The 20,748-nt window shown below is 54.7% G+C and overlaps 1 protein-coding gene across 1 annotated transcript; it reads left to right on the top strand.

Annotated features, from left to right (window-relative positions):
- The first annotated feature begins 779 nt into the window (after window positions 1-779).
- On the top strand, window positions 780-17,438 carry CDX1 (caudal type homeobox 1). The gene is made up of 3 exons (XM_004428650.3): window positions 780-1,305; window positions 15,465-15,610; window positions 16,185-17,438. Exons 1-3 carry the CDS (start codon window positions 861-863, stop codon window positions 16,395-16,397), a joined length of 804 nt encoding a protein of 267 aa, XP_004428707.1. The 5' UTR covers window positions 780-860; the 3' UTR covers window positions 16,398-17,438.
- Window positions 17,439-20,748: the final 3,310 nt, after the last annotated feature.

Raw genomic sequence — 20,748 nt, 5'->3', positions numbered from 1 at the left:
GATGGGTATACAGCGGTTCACTATACAATTCTACTTTTGAAACCTCTCATTAAAATCAAGGGGAATTAGGGGGTCATCAGGAGAGCTGTGAAAAGTTCCCTAGAATGTCCCCAAAAGATGTCCCTAGGTCACCTTTTTAAGAACTTTCTCTCCAGACCCAACTCAGGCAAACTCCCCAATTGTATGCAGACTCGTGTTATGTGCATATGTGCATTTTCACCGGTGGGAACATCCACAGCTTTCATCGGAGACTGAGGGGTCGTGACCCCTCCCCCCAAAAGATTAAGGACCCGCTACCTTACAGACGGAGCCCTGTTTGAAGTCAGGTTGCCCCCCTCATCTCAAGTTGGTCACTGAGGAGTGCACCACAGGCCCGGTGTGGCTGTGACGCTGGCCTGGGGTCCCCCCGCCGCCCCTCGGATCCTTTTTCTCCACCTGTAAAGCGGGGTCGCGGGGCGGTCCACGCGGGCACGGGGAGGACGCGGTGTTCCGGCCGCTAGGCCGCCGGCCTTTCCGGAGCCTCCCCACCTGGCAAAGCCTCGACGCTCGCCCAGGACGCGCCTCCGCACGCACCCCCTCCAGGCCCCGGCCCGTCCACCTCCCGCTTGGGGCGGCAATTTGTCTCCTTTTGAACCCCCCGCCCCCGACGGGTTTCCCCCTTTGATTCGCGGCCCGGAGGCTCCCCCCGCTTTGAAATGCAAACCCGCCTGCGCTGGGGCCGCGGGCGGCCCGGGGCTATAAAAGGCCTGGGTGGGGCGGCCGGCGGCCGGGCCGGCGAGTTCAGGTGAGCTGTTGCTCGTCGGGGCGGCCGGCAGCGGCGGCTCCGGGGCCCAGCATGCGCGGGGGGCCCCGCGGCCACCATGTACGTGGGCTATGTGCTGGACAAGGATTCTCCCGTGTACCCCGGCCCCGCCAGGCCCGCGAGTCTCGGCCTGGGCCCGCAAGCCTACGGCCCCCCGCCTCCGCCCCCCGGCCCCCCGCAGTACCCCGACTTCACCGGCTACTCTCACGTGGAGCCGGCCCCCGCGCCCCCTGCGGCCTGGAGCGCGCCTTTCCCCGCGCCCAAGGACGACTGGGCCGCAGCCTATGGCCCGGGCCCCGCGGCCCCCGCCGCCAGCCCAGCCCCGCTGGCATTCGGGCCCCCTCCGGACTTCAGCCCGGTGCCCGCGCCCCCTGGGCCTGGCCCGGGCCTCCTGGCGCAGCCCCTCGGCGGCCCGGGCGCACCGTCCTCGCCCGGAGCGCAAAGGCGGACGCCCTACGAGTGGATGCGGCGCAGCGTGGCGGCCGGAGGCGGCGGTGGCAGTGGTAAGGACCCCTTTCTCGCCCTGCGCCTCCGGACGGTTCCCCTGGGCGCCGGCAGGTGCTAGGGCAAGGCCCGGGCCGCCCCCTGTCTGACCTCTGCCCTGGCCCTGCTCGGGTTCCGGGAGTGTGGCCTCCCTTACCACTCTCGCCCTGGGAGGCTGTTCTCTCAGCTTTCCCCTTCTGAATCCCAGCCTGCGGGAGCCTCAGTAAGCACAGCCCGTCTATCCATATAGACGAGGAAACTGAGACCCGAAGAAGTGAAGAAACGCGCCTTGTTGCGTGGCAAGGCCCGAACTAGAACGCAGATCCGCAGACTTTTATCCCAGGGCTCTTTTAGCAACCCTGGTTCCGGTCGCTCGCTATCCGTTTCTTCCACCCCAACCCAGCCCCTAGCAGAGGCTGCAAACCCACCCCACAAGGGACGATGCGTGATTGTGTGAACACGAGCAGGTCGCTTTCCTTTCCAAGTCTCAGTGCCCCCGTCTGGACGGTGAAGAAGAGGTTGATGGGTCCATATCCTTTGGACTGAGAAAGAGCCCTCTTTGGTTAGATGGGGGGGGGGGGTTCCCTACCTTACCGTCCCAGGGCCCTCCCTGAACTCTTGACCCTGGGGGAGGGGAGAGCAGGAGCAGTTGGGAAGGTGGCTGCTGTTTGGCCCGGAGCCTGTGAACCTCCTGCCCCCAGGCAGGCCTCTCTGATCCACCCTCTTCAAAGGCAGGGGAGGGGGCAGGACAAAAGCCCAGCTTTAATGAGGGGCGGCCTGACCTCCTTTATAGGTCCCCCCTTTGTCATGTAACAGGCTGCACCTCGGCTCGGTAGTGACTCCTGTTGGCCGGAAAGTGAACAGGATACCCCATTGTCCCGACTGTGTCGGGCCTGTCCTGACAAAGGCCACCTGGCCTTGGGGGCGGGAAGTTGGCCTGCCCACCCTTTGATGTCCAGCCCCTCCTCCCCTTCCCCCAGCTGGGAGCGAGCCTGAGACTTCCCCCACCTCCTCTCTCTCTTCACCCCCATGTCCCCACACATGCCCAGCTCACCCCAGGGAGAGATGCTGTGGAGGGTTGATCAGTAGTCACAGGTCTGGCTGTAAACCGACCACCGTCTTGGGAGTCCCAGCGTCACAAGACCTCCAGTCTGCTTCCAGAAGCCTCAAAAGACTGGGGTTTATGCCCCAGCTCTGCCCCTCGTTCCTGTGGCCTTGGCTAAATAATAGCAGCTAACGTTTATGGAACACTTACTAATGGACCAGGCACTGACCTAAGACCTTGCGTGTATCAACTCACTTAATTCTTGTAGCATTAGCGTAGGTACTATTATCACCCCCATTTTTAAGATGCAGAAACTATGGCATAGAGAGGTGAAATACTTGCGCGAGAAGGTATAACCAGTAAACTGTGGGGCTGGGATGTGAGCCCTGGCAGATTGACCCCCAAGCCTGTGCTGTAACCCTCTAGACAGTGTCTCTGAAATCAGGCGTCTTTTCTGGGTCTCAGTTTTACCATCTGTGACATGAGAGGGAAGGGTCTTGTAAGCTTTGTTTGAGTTACAAAAGGACTTTTTTGACAAATCTGGTGAAAAGTACAACTCTTCTCCCTAGAAAAAAGCGTTGCCTAGGGCGGCAGACCATTTCAGGGGTTCTAGAGGCCCCCAGAAGCTTTATCCATAAACCCTACCTGAGATGATGTGAGAGGAGTTGTCTGGGGCGGCGGTTCTGTGTCTGTTCCCGGCTTTTCCTGCTACTCTATTCCAGGTGTTGCTTCCTGCTTATCAGGCGACTTTGGAGATGGAGGGGAGATTCCCCAGGAGTGGGGACTGGCAGAGAGGCCATCACTGTGTGAGGGGCAGAGGGCGGACCCGCGGGGCTCAGAGGACTGGCGGGAGGGCTGGGGGAGCTTCCAGGCTGTGTGATGTCAGACAAATCGCCTTTCCTCTCTGGGCACAGGAGCTATGAGCCCAGCTCAGCCTCTGGTCTAGAAAGTCATTCGGAAACTGTTGTCTCCTGGCAGGTAGGGGGCCTAGGAGTAACTCTGCCTTCCCCCTTTACTCCCAGAAAGTAGAAGGAAGGGCCAAGGGAGGTTTGGGGGCTCCCGAGGAAAGTGGCTGCCCCAGGAGGCAGGTCAGACCCATTCTGCCGGGACACAGGAGCCTTGGCCTTCTGGAAGCTAGACGCTGCTGCCTGTCTGCCCAGGGGGCATCTGACCCTGACCAGTGCTTTTGAGATGGGGACAGAATTGGGGTGTAGTTACAGACCCTCCCTGAGAGAGAGGCCAAGCCCCTCCCCACTTTGGCCTCAGTTTCTCCTTCTGGGCAATGAAGATCCAGGGTCTCCAGGAGTGTTTTCGTGTAATGCTGTTGTCTGGGATGGCAGAGGGAAGGTCACTGCGTGCCGTCCACCCCCCAGCAAGTGTCGCTGGCCACCAGGTCTTATGGTACCCTTCTTCCATAGAAGAAGTATGCCAGCACCTTCTTCCTCCTCTGAGCCTCTAGCCTTCTAGAATATCTGAACTAGACAGAGACCGGACGTACAAATGGGGAACTGAAGCCCAGAGACTGTAAGGAAGGTTCTGCTTTCACACAGGTGGAGGCTGGGCTGGGAGAGATGTTGGATGAGTCAGTTAAAGATTTTGCCATGGTTTCCTACCATATTTAGGGCAAAATCTACATTCCATCCTGAGGTCTGCAAGACTGTAGAGCATCAGCACCTGGCCCTTGCCTACCTCCCTGACCTCACCCCTCACCACTCTCCTCTTGGCCACCACGCTCTAGCCACTCCAGCCTTCTTTTAGTTTCTCAGATGTGCCACGTCCTACTAGGGGTCTTGTGGATATGCTGTTCCCTCTTCCCAGAACCCTCCTTCCCCTGATTCTTTGCAAGCCTAGCTCCTTCTCACCCTTCAGGTCTTAGCTTAATGGTCACCTCCTCAGAGAAGTCCTCCATGATTTCCCAAGGAAGGCGCCCCTTATATCCATTGATAATCTTTGCTATGTTTCTTTCAGAGCACTAACCCTGGTTTCAATTTACTCACTTACTTATTTGTGTATTTCTGTTGTCTATTCCCCCACAACCCACCAAGATAAACTTATACCCATGAGGTCCAGAGTCATGTCTATTTGACCCGTCACTACATTCCAGGCATCCAGCCCAGTGCGTGGCATTTAGTAGGTGCTCAATACATTTTGAAGAAGGAATGAACAGGGCAAGTGTGAGGAGTAGTAAGACCACTCTGGGAGAAGAGGGGAGAGATGAGATCTCGGCTTTGACACAGGTTTCTGAGGTCCCAACCCTGGAGTTGGGACCCAGGACTGTCTAGTCGAGCAGTTCATGCCAGTGGTGGAAGCCTGGTTGACCATGTCTCCCCACTGGGACAGAACTCCGTCCTCACCTGGGGAATTGGCATTGCTCAGGCTGGGACGAAGAAGCCAGCCTTATCCTAAGGAGGGGAAGTGAACATGGGGAAGATGAGGGAGAGGCTGTTATGTTGTCCATAAACAGAATATTAACCAGTTCTGAGTGATTACTGTCGCCTGCCTGATGCCAGGGTAGGAGTTGACTACCAGGGGTTCTATTTTTTTGTCTTCCCACTTTGCATCTATAAATATCAGCATTTTCATTAGGATCATTATAAATCATCCTTCTGTCGAAGGCTCAGCCGCCAATTCCTCGTGAATAAACAGTCCTTCACAGGTTAATGGCCCATTGAGGGGCTGAGGTCCCACACAGGTAGGGAGATGTTCACTCAGATGATGAGGCTCCTGCAGCAGGTTTAGATCTTGGTTCAGCCCCTTCAGCTTTCAGACAGAGAAACTGAGGCCCATGGAGGGGATGAACTCTCCTCTCCCCGCCACATTCTGGACTCTGTCCCTTGGCCCGTTGCCACAGCTGCCCACCTGGCCTCTCTCTGATGCCCCAGCTGTCTTCTAAACCATTACGAAATGTACCTTCTCAAGGCATAACCCCTGCTCAAGAGCATTCCATGGCTCCCCACTGCCATGGAATTGCCATTTCCTTTCATGCCATTTCATTGCTATAAAATCCAACCCTGTTTCTGTGGCATTCAGATGAGCCCTCTTGAAAACTGACCTCAACCCACTAATGAAGCCACTCTCCCACTAGTTTGCCTGGATACAGTGATGCTTACTGGGGACAGTTAAGAGCTGGACTTGAGAGCCTGAGACCTGGGATTGAATTTCTGTTAGAAGCTGCCTTAGCCTCAGGTGAGTTAACTTGGATCATTTCTCTGAGCCTCAGCTTCTTCCTCCAAACATTAGGATAATAATGGGATGGCACTTTGAAGCAGGAGTGCCTATAAAGCACAGCCCTGTAGGTGTGGACACACAGTAGGTGCTCAGCGCACCAGTGCCTGTGACCATCTCCGCCAGTTCTTAGCAGGTGGACGCGAGCACACACCTCACACTCCCTGCCGCTCCAGTCTGGGCCCCTCAACCTGAACTACCCTCCCTTCCTTCTCCTGCATCTTCACCAGTTCAAATGCTGCTCCTTCTCCAAGGTCACCTCCTCTAGGAAGCCCTCCTTGGTTCCCTCCCCTCCAAGCAGTGTATCAGGCCCTTGTTTTAACAACATTTACCACTGACTGTCTTATTTATCCTTGCTATCTACCATGTTATCCCCTCAAGGACCAGTCCTAATCAGTCCCATTCTACTCACCAGGCTTTGCCTCTAGTAGGAGCTCACAATAAAAGTGATAACTGGCATCGCCTAAGTCCTTACTGTGTGCCAGGCACTGTGCCAAGAACTTTGCATGGGTGAGCTCACCTCAGCCTCATAATGACTCTAAGAGGTATGAGGATCTATTATTAGTCTCATTTTACGGATAAAATTAATGAGGCCCACAGAGGGGAAGGTGGCTTGCCCAAGCTCACACAGCTAGGATGTGGCAGCACAAGGTTCAAACCCAGACTCTGCAGCCTAAGCGCATCTATCAACTAAAGCAACACACCAGGCACAGGAGCCCGAGACCCCCTCCCCATGAGCATCCAGGTCCAGGTGGGGAGAAAGGAGGCTGGTCGGGGAAGAGCTGTAAGAGGCTGGAGGGGGAGGTGGCACAGCAGGGGCCAGGCTGTTTAAAACTGGTTCTCAAGGCAGAAGCTACATTTGACACCTCGTCTCTCAGATGTAGCTGGGAAGGGGATGACCCAGTTAGAAAGTGGCAGAAGGCTTTTTTTGGTTGGGTGTTTTTTCCCCTGCTTTGGCAGATGCTGCTGTTGAGAGCTTAGGGAATCATTGTGAAGGTCCAAAACGGCTTTGTTAGCAGCAGGGGCTGGCTCGTCAGTAGGAAGTTATCTTCATGGGCTGGCCCCTCAAGCTTCTGTCCTGGAGCTCCTGGGATTTGGAAACCACATTTGTGTCTGGAGTCAGGTCCATCATCGTGTTAATGTGCTAAAGCCACACTCACCCCTTGAGCTTGTAGGGGGTGCGTAGATCCCTCTGCATCAGTGGAGAGAGGGAGCGGGTGTTAGTGAGAGCCGAGATTGATATTCCAGGCTCAGCCTCCTCCAGTGATTTCCCATTGCTCTTGAAATCACATCCAAACCCCTCACCCCCGGGCTTGGAGCTCTGCTGGCGGCTCCAGCCTCATCATATGCCTTTCTCATTCATTCATTCATTCATTCATTCAGGCAGGCAGGCAGACGGTAATATTCTCTAAGTGTCTCTTCTAGGTGCTGGGGATTCCGGCCAGAATAAGGCAGATAGGATACTCTCAAGGAGCTGGCATTGTCTGCCCCTTACTCTGCTACTCTCTGCCTTAGGGCCTTTGCACATGCTGTTTTCTCTTCTCGGAATATTCTTCCTCATTGGTGACCAGGAAACCTCCTTCTCAACCTTCAGGTCTTGGCTTAAATGTTGCATCCTCCAGGAAACCTCCTCCAAGCTAAATAAAGTAGGTCCCTCTACCCCGTCCCTGCCACTTAATCTAGCTCTCAGCTCTATGCTTGCTTTCCTTTGTAGTAATCACAGTTTGTAATTATTTCATTTGTTTGTTTTTAATCTGCCCCCCCAGCCCCCATGAAGAGGGGAATGAACTATTTAACTGAGTGTCTACTGAGCATCTAGCACAGTAATAATAATATGAACTGGTGTCTATTGAGTACTCAGCAGTTTTTCAAATGCAGGTGTTTCTGACCCCAGACTGCACATTTCTGGGTTAGATTAGTGGCTTTGACTAAGGCTGTGGGAGCAGTGGAGCTGGACAGAAGAAGGTCCTTTGGAGGCTGAGCAGAGCAACTGATGGATTGGATGTGGGGAGCCGGGGAAGTGGCACCTGGGCTTGTATCTGAGTGGCTGGAGGATGGGGGGCCGTTTCTGAAGTGAGGAAGACTAGGAAGCAGTGGGTATGTGTTACGTATTCGACAAGGATTCATCAAGAACTCGCTGTGTGTCAGGCACTGTTACAGCGCTGGGTGAGCAAGATGGCATGGTCTCTACCTTCACGGAGATACCAGGAGCCAGGCACTGGCGGGGAGGGGATTTGCCGAGGTCACACAGTGAGCTCGAAAAGGGCTGGAGTCCAGAGCCTCTCCCCGCACCTCCACCTGGAATGTGAGACTTCTGGACCCACGCCTACAGACGGTTAGGCAGGGCCTTCACTTCCAGACTAGAGGAGGATGACCAGGGTAGGGCAGAGGCCTGAAAACGCCACCAGGAAACAGCTCAGAGAGGCCTCAAGTTGTTCAGCCCAGGAGAAGACTTGAAGGGACGCGGTTGCTGTTTGCAAGTCTTAGGAGGGCTGTTCTGGGCCCAGGGCACCCCCTTATTTTTGGTGTCCCTGTGGAAAAACCTAGGAAGAATATAAATGGGTGGTGGATGCAAGAACAGGCTGCTCCGCAGATAGTAACAAGCACAGTCTGGTAGGTATGCTTAGACACGGGTGGGCATCTGGTCCTTGATGGGAGTTTGGTCCAGCAGTGTTGTCCAATAGAATTTTCTGTGATGTTGGAAATGCTCTATATCTGGCTGTCCCCTATGCTAGGCACTACTGCATGTGTCTCTCGAGCACTTGACATATGGCTAGTGTGACTAAAGAACTGAGTTTTTGATTCTGTTTAATTAATTTAAATTTAAATAGCCACACGGGGCTGGTAGCCGTCCTATGGGACAGTGTAGGAAAATCCCTCTCAAGAGTTTCTGGAATGGTGATCCGTTCCGGATGGGCTCCCTGTTCCCTACGGAGGACTCTCTCCTGCCTCTTTTGTCTCTGCTGTCATCTTCATCTTCATCATCGTCGTCGTCATGCCTAGCTTTTACTAATAATTAGCTTGTTGAATAGACGGTCACATCCAGTCTCCACAGCTACCATGTATAAAGGAGGTGTGCGTGTCCTCATTTTACAGATGAATCAACTGGGATTCAAAGAGCTTCGGTGACTTGCTTGGGTTCCCACCGCTGGCATGTGGCCAGGCCGGGTTAGAACCATTGGGTCTATCCGACACTGAAGTTTCTGTCCTCTTCACTGCCTCCCATCACCAAGCCAGTTGTGGACCTCCGTGAAGAAGATGGGGCAGGGGATGATGCAAAGGAGGCCTGGGAGGAGGAGGGTGCAGTGATGACTGAAGGCTGAGTCTAGGAGGGAGGGTGACCGTGGGGAGGAGAAGCTTGCCTAAGGCCGCAGGGCTCCTGCGTGTGGCTGGCCAGGCCATCCTCCCCTCACCCCACTCCCCGTGCCAGCCTCACCCCTACTCCGGGGCTTGAATGGGGAACTGTGACAGAGCAGCCTGGGACTGGCAAATCAGCCAGCACGAGGACCCGATCGTGGGCCAATAGAAAGCCTTCTGGCCCAGGAAGGACATCTGTCCATCATCCAACTGGCAAGGTCAGGGCTGCCTCAGCAGAGGTCCCACCTCCTAGAGGTACAGATGGGGAAACAGGCCCAAACTGAACATCGCATGTCTATCTGGAGGCCTGGCCACATCTCCCCACGCCCAGGCCAGTGTGTTCTTTGCCCTGAAGCTCCCCATCAGGTTGCATTCCTCCCCCTCCCAAGGGATCCCTCCAACATGTGCTGCTGCAAATAGCTCTGTTCTCCTTGATGTCTCCATGCTCTTTGCCCTTTACAAACTGCTTTCACCTCCAAAGCCCAAAGAAGTACAGTCACTTCAAGTCCTTCAGCTAAAGATAGTCAGACCTGAGCCTAGGTCCTTAAGGGAGGGCTCAGAGTTGCACAGAGCTTCCGAATCTACAGGGCCCCCAGAGCTGACACCCCAACCCTCTTCTGATACACAAGAGAAACTGATGTCCAGAGAGGAGAAGGGACTCACTCAAGGCCACACAGTTGGCACAGAACTGCAACCAGGACCTACTCATGCTAGCTGGTGGTTCAGAATACCCTGGTGGGCTTGTTGAAAATAGCATGGAGATCAGGATACGGTAAATCTGGGGTAGAGCTGGGGACTATGTATTTTTAACAAGCTTCTGTGCATGCGTGTGTGCATATGTGTGTGTGTGTGTGTATGTGTGTGTGTACTGGGGAGGGGATTTTGATGCACACCCGGTTGGGCTGGACCACACAGGGAGGGGTCATGGAGAGTTCGGGGCTGGATCTGTGTTTCAGACACTGAGGGCCAGAGCTGGCCATGTCATCCTCCAGGGCCACAAACCCAGCAGGAAGAGGGCAAAGGAAGTGCTGACCCAGAGGCCACTTGATTTTCCTGGAGCCACCCACCCCACCCTGGGAGCAGAGGCTGAACTCTGTCCTTGCCTGGCCCAGGCTGGATGGGGAGGCCCCACTGCAGGCCGCCATGGTTCCTGTTCCTGTCTTCCAGCTGGACAGGGGACTCTCAGACAGGGAAATCGGTCCTAGAATTCTTTCAGCAACAATAACAAACACAATCAGAGAATCAACAAACACTGGGAGCTTCATGTTTCCAAGTTGGAAGGGACCTTATAAATAAACAGTCTCGTCCAACACACCACCCATTGCCCAGATCCATTTCCCAGCATTCCTGCCATATGGCTATCCCCCCACGTTTGGAAATGAATAAGATCTGCCCTTCCCCACACACGTACTACGTGCTACGTAGTAGCTAGGCACCGTCCATCCATCTCAAGTGATCCCCCATACACCCAAGGTTTGGAGATAATTATGGGAGACCTTGCACTGTGTGATAGGTTCTAGTGCTGTTACTGAGGCTGGACAGACCTGGGTTTAAACCCCACCTGCTGGATGTGTGGACCCCTCTGAGCCTCAGTTTTCCCATCTGTAAAATAGGGATAACAGTTGCACAACTTCATAGATTGTTGAGAAATACATACAAAGTGCCTGACACATAGACATGTTGGCCATTATTAAAATCATAATTATCCCCATTTTATAGATACAGAGAATGAGGCTCAGAGAGGCGAGGCGACTGTCCTAAATCACCCAGCCAGTGAGAAGATGCACCTCACAGCCCCAGAGGTCTGCTAGCCCAAACTGCCATGTCAGGGTCACCTAGAAAGCTATTCAAGTATCAAATCCCATTTCAGCTGCACTGAATCCAAATTCTCGGGCTAGAATCTGTGCTTTTAGAAAGCTCCCCAGGCAGTTCCGAGGCTGCTGGTCAAGCGTTTGGAACTGTTAGCCTGTAGCTTCCCAGGGCCTCTACTGTGCTCACTTTCGGGAAAGGGGAATTTACTACCTCCCTGGCAGCCTGGTGCACATGGATGGGCCAGTCCTCATGTCCCAAAGCCAGAGCAGAGAGAAAGCCTCTCATCTGGATGAGTTATCCAAGGCTCTTCCCTGCTTAGCTCACCCCTGAAGAGCTGGGGGGCTCCCCACCCACTCCCACTGGCATCTGGCCCAGAGGGTTATTCATTAGGTGGCTGGGAGCGGCTGGCTCCCATCAGACACCTGTTACAGGAGCCCGGACTTCCCCCTTAGCCCCAGCGTCCCAGGGGCCTGTAAATCATTCACCCCGGGCCCTCTCCCCTCACCGCTGCTCTCACGCACCTCCCTGCTCTCTCCCTCCTGGGCTCCTGGGTGGCACAGGTGCTCATGGGAGGGGGAAGGGAGGGTGGCTTGGGGCAGTCAGGAGTTCTGGCCTAGAGCTGGGACTGGAGCCCAGGGCTCCGGACTGTCATTAAAAATACAAACTCACATCTGCACGTGGTAAAAATTTAAACATCCCGGAGACTCCCTCCTACCTGCAGCCCCTCAGCCTCCAGTTCCCTCTCCAGAGGCGGCCCCTGTTATTGGCTCCTTGTATGTTCTTTCAGAAAGAACTCTGGGTGCACAAACATGTATGAGTGTGTGTGTGTGTGTATTCCCCCATTTTTATACAAAAACAGTAACATACATTCTATTCACGACATTCTATGTCTTGCTTTTTTATTTTTACTTAGCAATTTATCTTAAAAATTGCTCCATATTGGTATACATGGAGCTTTATAATTTCTTTTTAATGACTGCATGATGCTCCCCTCCCTGGATGTGCCATCTCCTACTTAACCAGTTCCCTACCTGTAGACATGTACGTTGTTTTTGGTCTTGTGTTATTTGAAATAGCTACAGCTGTGGGCATTTATCTGCGCGATCAGTTCTTGGAAGTGGGATTAGTGGGTCAAAGGATATGTGTGTGTTAAATGTGCCTAGATATGACCAAGTTGGGCTCCAAGGAGGATGTGCCACTTTATCCCTCCCTGGACAGCATATGGGATTCCCTGGTTCCTGGACCACACAGTGTGATATCAGACATTTTGTTCCTTGGCAGAGCCATTTTCTTAGCAATAAAATTGTGTGCTTTGAGCAGCTCCACCAGATAGAAGTTGGCCAACGGGTTCCTGAGCCCACCAGGCCCTCTCCTGGGCCCAGAGAGGGGGCGACAGGGCAGGGTCTTCATTACAGCCTTGCTAGAACAGAGAGGAATAATTATGCAGCCAAAGCCCTATCTCCCATCTAGTATCCCCCCTAGCAACCCCCAGGGAAGAGCCAGGCTGGAGGTCGGGACACCTGAGCCCGCGTTCATACCACTACCAGGCAGGATGGCCCTCAGCAAGGGCCCCTTCCTGAGCCTCAGTTTCCCCATTTATGAAATGGATGTGATGGATCCCCGCTTGCTCATCAGAAGGGATGGGAGTGAGAGCTGGGTGCCTGAGGGAAAGGGGGAAAGGGTGTCTTCATCATCGCTGTTTGTAATCTCTTAGCTGAGGTGTAGGTGGGCAGGTCATCCCCTGACCTCAGGCTGTGAATCTTCTGGGCCTTTGCAAGGGCCCCCAGCCTATGGACCGCCCAGTCCCAGCAGCCCAGGCCTCTCAGGGGCCTGCCCTCACCGTGGTCTGGCCCCTCCCTTCCCAGAAGTACAAGTAGATGGGCAGTCTGCTGTTTGAGCTTCTGCTGCCAACACTTAGGGGGGCTCCATGGTGGGCTCCGTGGACCCTAAACCTGACGGGGTGAGGGGTTGTGCACGAGAGCGGGGAGCAAGAGCTCTAGACCAGGTGACATGGCCTTGGGCAAGTCCATGCTTGCCTGGGGCTTCAGTGACCCTGACAATACAGGGAGGTTGGACTGGAAGGACTCACAAGGCCTCTCTTATCTGGACCTCCAGCAGCTGTGTAACCATCCTGAACCTTAGTCTCTTCATCTGTAAAATAGGAAGAGACTAAACTCCCATGACCCCTTCCAGCTTGAGCCCAGTGAACCCAGTGGGGCTGTGGATTCAGAGGTCTTCTGGGCTCTGGTGGTGGTGGCGTTAGGCTGAACTGTTTTTGAATTTTCTAGGCCAAGGAGGGGCCCCATCTGGAGCCAAGGCCTCAGCAACCACTCCCTTGTCCCTTTCCTGGGCCAGGCCTGGCCAAGGGCCGAGGTTGTCCCATGCTGCGTCGGGCAGCGGGCTGAGGTCAGTGGATATGGAAGCGTCCAGTGCGGTTCTGCCACTCTGGCAGGAAACCCAAGGAAAGGAGCCCAGGAACATCTGCTGTCTCTTGTTCTTCACACAACCATTTGGCTCCTGGGAGCCCTGTGGCTGTCCTGCCAAGCTGCGTGGGCTTGGGATGGGGCGGGGCTCGAACAGGGCTGGGGGTACGTAGCACAGGGCTGCTGGGTGACAGGCGGGCCTGGGGCTGCGACCCAGGGAGGTGAAGGCCGGCTGTTGTGGGGGCACCTGAGTGAAGTGGGAGGGGGTCGAGGGTCATTCAGAGACCCGCCGTGCCCTGGTGGGAGGCGTGCGTGGATCTGAAAGTGCTGGCGTGTGCCTCCTATTTATAGCTTCGTGCTCAGCTTCTTACGAAAGGAAGCTGGTGTCTAGTCAGGCCCTCACACTGGCCAGGCCAAGCATGACTCCTAATATTCTCTCCAGACAGACCTCTCATCCCCACCCCCAAAGAGCCCTGACATTAACCCCAGAAGGTCCTCAAGTCCAGTTCCCAGGCCCAGGCTGAGCCCCGTACAGAGGCCAAGCCACTGCCTTCTCTCTCCTGGGTTATTGCAGGTCTCTGCACTTCCCCCGTCCTCTGGCCAATCTGTTCTCCATGCAGCAGCCAGCGTAATATTAAAACCTACATCAGACCTCATGTCTCCACTGCTTAGGCCCCCATCCCAGACAGTGAAACCCAGTGTCCTTTCCATGGCCCATAGGCCCTGTACAACCTGTCCCCTCCCCTTGGTCACTGCACCCCAGCCGCACCAGCCTCCTCACTGTTCCTCACCCACATCAGACCTCAGGCATGCTCTCGCCTCAGGACCTTTGCACTTGCTGTTCCCTCTCTCTGGAGCCCTCTGCCCCAGATGTCTGCACAGCTCTTTCCCTCACCTCCTTTAGATCTTTGCTCTAATTCCCTTTCTCAGTAAGGCTTTTTTGGACCATTCTATTTAAAATCACAACCTCTCTCCTCCCTAAATTCCCAGTCCTCCTTCCCTGCCTTCTTTTTCTCTGGAATACTTATCATTAGTTAACATATCAAATATTTTCCATATTTGTTTTATTTTTGCCCATCTTCCTCCACTAGAACCTAAGCCTCACGAGAGCAGGGAGTTTTTGTTTTGCTCACTGCTGTGCCCTAGCTCTTGGCTCACAGCAGGGGCGGAGTAAATATCTGTAGACTGAGCCGCATCACTGCTGCTCTGTGCCTGGGCTCAGGTGGGTGCGTGGGTGCCTCTGGGCAGACCAGTCCCCAGCCCCCGGCGCAGCCCCAGCTCAGGGCTTGGTGTCCAGGGCCAGGGCCTTTTGAGTACCTGACAGGTCCAGGGGGCTGCCAGCCATCTCAGTCCTTTCTGTTTGACTTTGGGGCCAGCAGCTGCCAGACATTCGACAGGAATTGAGGAGCACACACCCAGGAGAGTTCCAGCACGCTCCCTGCTTCCGCCTCTGCCCTTGGTGGCTCTTCCCTGCTCTCTTCTCGTGCACAGGAGAAAGGAGCAGCTGCCATCTCATTAGTCTCAACCTACCCTGCCAGGTGTCCCTCCATGTCTCTGGTGCTCATACTTGTGGTCTGATGACCCCCTAATTAGAACCACCTGGGAGCTTGTTAAAAATGCAGATTCCAGGGGTCAGCCCCGTGGCCAAGTGGTTAAAGTTCCGCACACTCCGCTTCGGCAGTCTGGGATCGCAGGTTTGGAACCCCGGGCGTGGACCTACTCCACTCGTCAGCCATGCTGTGAAGGCGTCCCACATACAACAAAATAGAGGAATACTGGCGCAGATGTTAGCTCAGGGCTAATCTTCCTCAAGCCAAAAAAAAAAAAAAAGGAAGATTGCCAAGATTGCCTCAGGGAGGATCTTCACACACACAAAAAATAATGATGCAGATTCCACCCCCAGGCTTTCTGATTCACAGGGTCAGGACGCCCTGGAAGCTGTGTTTTTCACAAGCTCCCAGAGTGTCTGTCGCACAGCCACATCCTGGAACTGCTGGGTTAAAGCTGGTGGAGCTGGCGATCCGAGCAGGGCTCTGGGTCAGGAGACCTGGATTGAAACCCCAATTCCACCAGCAGCTTGCTCTGTAACCCTGAGCAAGTTGCTTCCCCTCTCTGAGCCTCAGCGCCTCCCCAAATGGGCATGAGAGCAGTACTTGCCTCCCAAGGTGGGAGTCTCCAAGCCTGAGTCTGGGGGAGTGATTGTCACCCCTGGACCCACTCAGGTCCTCCTTCAGGGGCCTGGACTGCTCTTCCTCCTGGGGGCCCTGCCACCTCCCTCTCCCCATTCACCTCCCCTCTTGGCCCCTCTGCTTCTCAGGTAAGACCCGGACCAAGGACAAGTACCGCGTGGTCTACACCGACCACCAGCGCCTGGAGCTGGAGAAGGAGTTCCACTACAGCCGTTACATCACCATCCGGCGGAAATCAGAGCTGGCTGCCAATCTGGGGCTCACTGAACGGCAGGTGTGTGGGTCCCCTGATCTCAGCCACAGGAGCAGTACTGGGAGTTGGGCCTCCGGGCTGCCAGATTGCAGAGCTCAGTTGAGGGAGTAGAACAGAGAGGTTGAGTCTCCTGGCCATGGTCACGCAGCACACCAGAAACTGAGCTGCTGCCAAATCCCCGCCCCCAATGAAACCCAATATCCCTGACCCCAAATAGGGGGATAAAGGAATCTGATTAACTATGGGCTACAGCAGGCCATGGTCAGTGCTGTAGGAGGTCTAAGTGCTATTTAAATCCAGAGGAGGGAGCCATCACGGAGAACAGGGAAGGCTTCCTGGAGGAGGGGTGTTAGAGCATGGCCTTGGAGGATGGGGAGGAAGAAAGTTATAGAGAAAATTGTCGTGAGGGTAGGGAGCAAGTACTAGAAGGGGGTAATGTGTTCAGGGCCCGTGACTGGTCTGGGCGGCTGGAGCAGGAGGCAGGCCACGAACGCCGTGTCGAGAAATGGGCTCAGCTGTCCCCCCTCTCTTCCTCTTGCTCCGTGTCATGTGGTCTCCCCACCACCTACCCCATCTCTGTTCTCCGATCCCACAGGTGAAGATCTGGTTCCAAAACCGGCGGGCAAAGGAGCGCAAAGTGAACAAGAAGAAGCAGCAGCAGGAGCAGCAGCCCCCACCGCCGCCTCCGCCAGCTCACGAAATCACCCCCACCCCCACCGGCCCGCCCCTGGGGACCCTGTGCCCCAGCTCTGCCAGCCTCCTGGGCGCCTCCTCCCCGATGCCTGTGAAGGAGGAGTACCTGCCGTAGCACCTGCCTGCCACCTGGGCAGGGCCTCAGGTGCTGGGGATGTGGCTCCTGGTGGGGCCCAGGAGGCCTGGTCTGAGTCGCAGCCCTGCCACTGACCTTCTGGGTAACCTTGGACAAGTCACCCTTCCAGCCCCTGTGTCCCCTTGGCCCATCTGAGCAGTGAGCCTGTTGGATAAAGACCTTTTCCAGCTCCTGTGTTCTAGGCCTCAGGGGGATAAGGGAGCCTGGGGGGAGGTTGCAATCCTCAGAGGGCTGGGTGAGGGGGCCCTACCTCGTCCTCCATAGGTTCAAGGGTAGGAGGCCACTGTAGGGACCAGACTGACTCTGGAAGAAGGGGCTGGAGCTGAGAGAAGATGGAATGCTTGCAGACCAGGCCCTGATGGGGAGGAATGTGGTCAGCCCACACCTGCCTCTTCCTGACGCCTCACCCCTCCCAGCCCCATCACGGCATGCCCTGGACCCTCTCCAGGCTGGATGCAAACCACAGAGCCCACAGGATGGGGCCTGAGGGAGGGGCTCTGGTGACGGCCCCTCTGGGTTGCAGAGCTGTCTCCCCTCACTACATTCTCAGTAGGGCTTCCAGATGCGGGGGAGGCCCCCAGAGAGGGACAACGGGGCAGGGTCCACCCTGCCAAGTTTCTACCACCCCACCAGCTGTCCCTCAGGGCCCAGGCCCCAGGGAGCCCCCGGAGGACTTTCTCAGAACCAAGCAGAGCTCATAGCCGGGCAAGTGTTGTACATAGCGTGGGATCTCTGGGATGCAGCTTCAAGAATAAATTTTTTTTCTCTTTTTAAAAATGTATAAAAATTATTATACGTAGCATTAAAGAAAAATGTTGAAGAAGTATAAATCATCCTCACCCTTCCCTAACACGTAGCCCCATCCATCTCTGTAGGCCTGCAACAAGGTCACCTTTAAAATGCATTTGGAAGATCAAAACAGGACATTGTTAGAGTGAGTCTACGGGACTGTGTAAAATTTCAAATCCATTTTGTAAGCAGAATCATCAGACTCAATATATCAGTCTTTTGAATTTTTCAGATACTTTAGCTGAGGTTTTTCTTTTAACAGATGACATCCGTTGGGCACCCCCATGTGCTAAGTGTGGCCGGGCCCAGGGAATGCACTGTCCGTGTCCCCCAGAAGTTCTCAGTCTCAGCTATGCTCTGGGCATCGGGAGCAGAGCATCCTGGGAGTCCAGAGCAGCTCCCAGCTTATCTTGGAGGGCCCGGAAGGCTTCCTGGAGGAGGTGCTGTTTGAACTGAGGCCTAAAGAACTAGTAGGTGCTGTTAGGCCAAGAAGGGAGGAATGGTAAAAAAGAAGATGAACAATATGAACTTAAAATATAATTTTTTAAAACTCCTGGGAAAAGCTGCTATTCTCATCTCCCTTTCAGAGGTGGGCAGGAGTCTGCTACCGGGGGCCTTCACTCCCTAGAGGGCTCCCGTGCCAGCTGCCTGCCCCTCTGTTTACTGTTCTGGGAGGTGGCCCAGCCATAAAAAGTGTGTGCAGCCCGCCTGTCTGCCCTTTGCCCCTGGGTCACATGACAACAATGCATGAGGTGGATCCGGTCCCCACACAAGCCCCTGAAGGCACTTCTCTCTCTCCTCCCACTGGTGGCCTGGGAGACACCGTGGCTTCACTGCGGACAGTGGACATCAAAGGCATGGGAACCAGGTGGTACCAGGCGAAAGGACCAGGGTTCCTGGAGCAGAGGGAGTGGGTCAGTGGAAGGGTGGCTGGCAGTGAGTGAATATAGTTTTCTGATCTTCAAAAACATTTGCTATGTGACCCTGGAGTAACTGTTTCCCCTCTCTGGGCCTCCTTTCCCATCTGTAAAACTGGGGAGTTGTTTACCGAAAAGAAATGGCTCTGGGCAAGTAAGTTTGGAAGTCCTGCAGACTCAACTGTTTGGGGAGAGCACAGTGGTGCATTAGCACATCAAAGCCACTGACAAGTCCCACAGCAAAGAAACCCCTTGAATTTTTTCTTTAATCCAGGCTTCCCCATGCTTTGCTACCCAGGAACCCCTTACAAGCACCTAACAGCACCCCACTGAACACCGCACACTCTGGCGTGTGGGCATGCTGTGGGCTGAGGGACATGCTTCAGCTGGGACTCTGTTCAGTAGCAGATTTTGTTGTCAGAGGGCCTGGGTTCCAGCTTGACTGCTCCCAAGCTGTGAGACTTCAGGCAAGTCCCTTAGCTTCTCTGAGCCTCAGCCTCCTCATTGTCAAATGGAAATAAAATACTCTAACTTCTCTTAGAATTGTACTCAGCACAGGGCCTGGGACGTGGTCAGTACCGTGTTTTAGCCACGGGGCTATTGCATCCTAGTGTGAGATTTTAACCACCCCCATCCCCAATGATGAGGACAGATGGTGACTGGGAAGATCTGAGGCAGGACAAGCCTGTCCCCAGCCACAGGAAGACCTCTGCCAGGCAGGAGGTCGGTGGCCAGGCCTGGCATGCTGGGTGAGCTGCAGCTGCTGCCCACGTGGGTGGTCAGAGGGTTGGGTGGGGCCGCAGGTTGGGTTGGCGATCACCTGTCAAATGGTGTTTGAGCTCTGTTAAAAAGGAACTTTTTATCTGAGACAACGTCCAAGCAGTGCCACGAGCTGCCTTGTGAGGGAGTGAGTTCCCTGTCACCCAGAGTTCCAGCAGAGGCTGGGGTGTTGTAATGGCTCAAGAAAGGGACCCCTCATGTCCTGTCAGACCCTGCAGCCTCCCTGGTGCTGAGGTGTTCTAGTCATTTCAGGAATGGCCGATGCTGCTTCTGCTCTGCACAGAGCGATTTTATGCTCCCCCTCTGCTGGGTGGCCAGCCCTGTGCTGGTGCTGGAGACCGGGGGTCTGGACAAAGGTCAGATCTGGCCTGGCCTGGCCTCCAAAAGCCCATGGCCTGGTCATGGCCTCTAGCAAATCAGAAACATCACATCAGCACTATGTTTTGCATACAATTTCCCCAATAGACCCCTAATGGCAGCATGAGAACCTCAGTCTTGTGGAGGAGCCGGTGGAAAGGGCCACAGCTCAACTCTAGGGAGGGACTCAAGCACAGGGCTGGGAGTGGGGTGTTTTCACAGAGGAGGTCTCCAGCAGCCCAGGGTGTGTGTGTGTAATAGGTTGTGTTGAGGGGACTGGAGGATTGTGGAGCTCTGGAAACCAGCCTGGCTCCTGGCTGAGATGCCCAGGCCAGTGGGAGGCAGAACCCGGGAGAACAGCAGGCCTAGGACAGGGTGGCTTCAGGGGCAGTCCTGTCCCAGCACAGCTGCTCCGGAACCGCCTTCTCTGGATCACACCAGATGGACTAGCAGTCTGGATCCTCATTTTTCACAGTCGCCACTCGCTGGTGAAACAAAACACACGCTCTATAGCGGTCAAGTCTGAACGTTCAAGCAAATTCAAATGTTTATTTATATGCATTTAAAAATATCTCTCCATATAATAAAAGGAAGTACTTTTTCATCTAACACCTTCCTTAAATCAGCACACATGCCACTTCTGGTTTGATGTCAGACCTAGAGAAATAGAAGAGAGAGAGAGAGAGGAGGGAAGGTGGAAAGGGAGACAGATTGAGTATTTACTGGTTTGGGTTCCCAAGCAGTTGTTCTGCTAAGTAGTACCCCACCTTCCTCTGGGACCGGGGACAGGGGACAGGGGATGGTAGCGGCAGCAATTGTCAAAGGTTCTTGGTAGCTGAACTCACGGCCAGTTGTATGATCATAAAACTCGAGCTTCAGTGGGTGGATTGACTTATGTGGACAACGTCTTCTAGAAAAAATTGGGGTTTTTATTTTATGAAGTACAGACTTTTCCAACAAGGGCTGTGGTGATGGGGGAGAGGATGGCAGACAGGTGTGATCTGGAGGGCAGGGCCCGGGTGGGGTCAGATGCCTAGATTCCAGGCCTGACCCCACCTCTACTGCACAGAGTGATTTTGCAAGTCCTGCCTCTTCTGTGCTTCGGTTTCTCCATCTGAAAGGCGTGGGCCTAGAACCCATTTGTACTGACAACCCTGACTGCCGCTGATGTTCAGGGGTCACCCCATGATGTGTTTGCTTGAGGAAAGTTAAAGTCCCAGCCATGTTCCCTCCCCTACCCCAGGCTGGCTCCCTGCAGGGCTGAATCTAGGGGAGCAAGTGTTGCTGGGAAGGAGCCATAAAGAGGTCAGTCACCCAGGGCTCCTGAGCCAATGCCTCACCCCAACTCCCCATTCCTGTGGTTCTCCGTGCCTTCCATAGAATCTACAAACCCATGTGCCAGTGGGAGGGGGTGGTTCAGCAAAGCTGTGCCACCTGTCCTGTAAGAGATGTGGTGACAGGCCCTGGAGTAGGTGGGGTGGGTCCTG

This window comes from Ceratotherium simum, chromosome 4 (genome assembly GCF_057802395.1).
Source record: "Ceratotherium simum simum isolate JZ-2026a chromosome 4, ASM5780239v1, whole genome shotgun sequence".
In the NCBI taxonomy this organism is placed as follows: domain Eukaryota; kingdom Metazoa; phylum Chordata; class Mammalia; order Perissodactyla; family Rhinocerotidae; genus Ceratotherium; species Ceratotherium simum.
The sequence above is the reverse complement of the archived record's forward strand: the minus strand, read 5'-3'. Positions and strand labels throughout refer to the sequence as shown.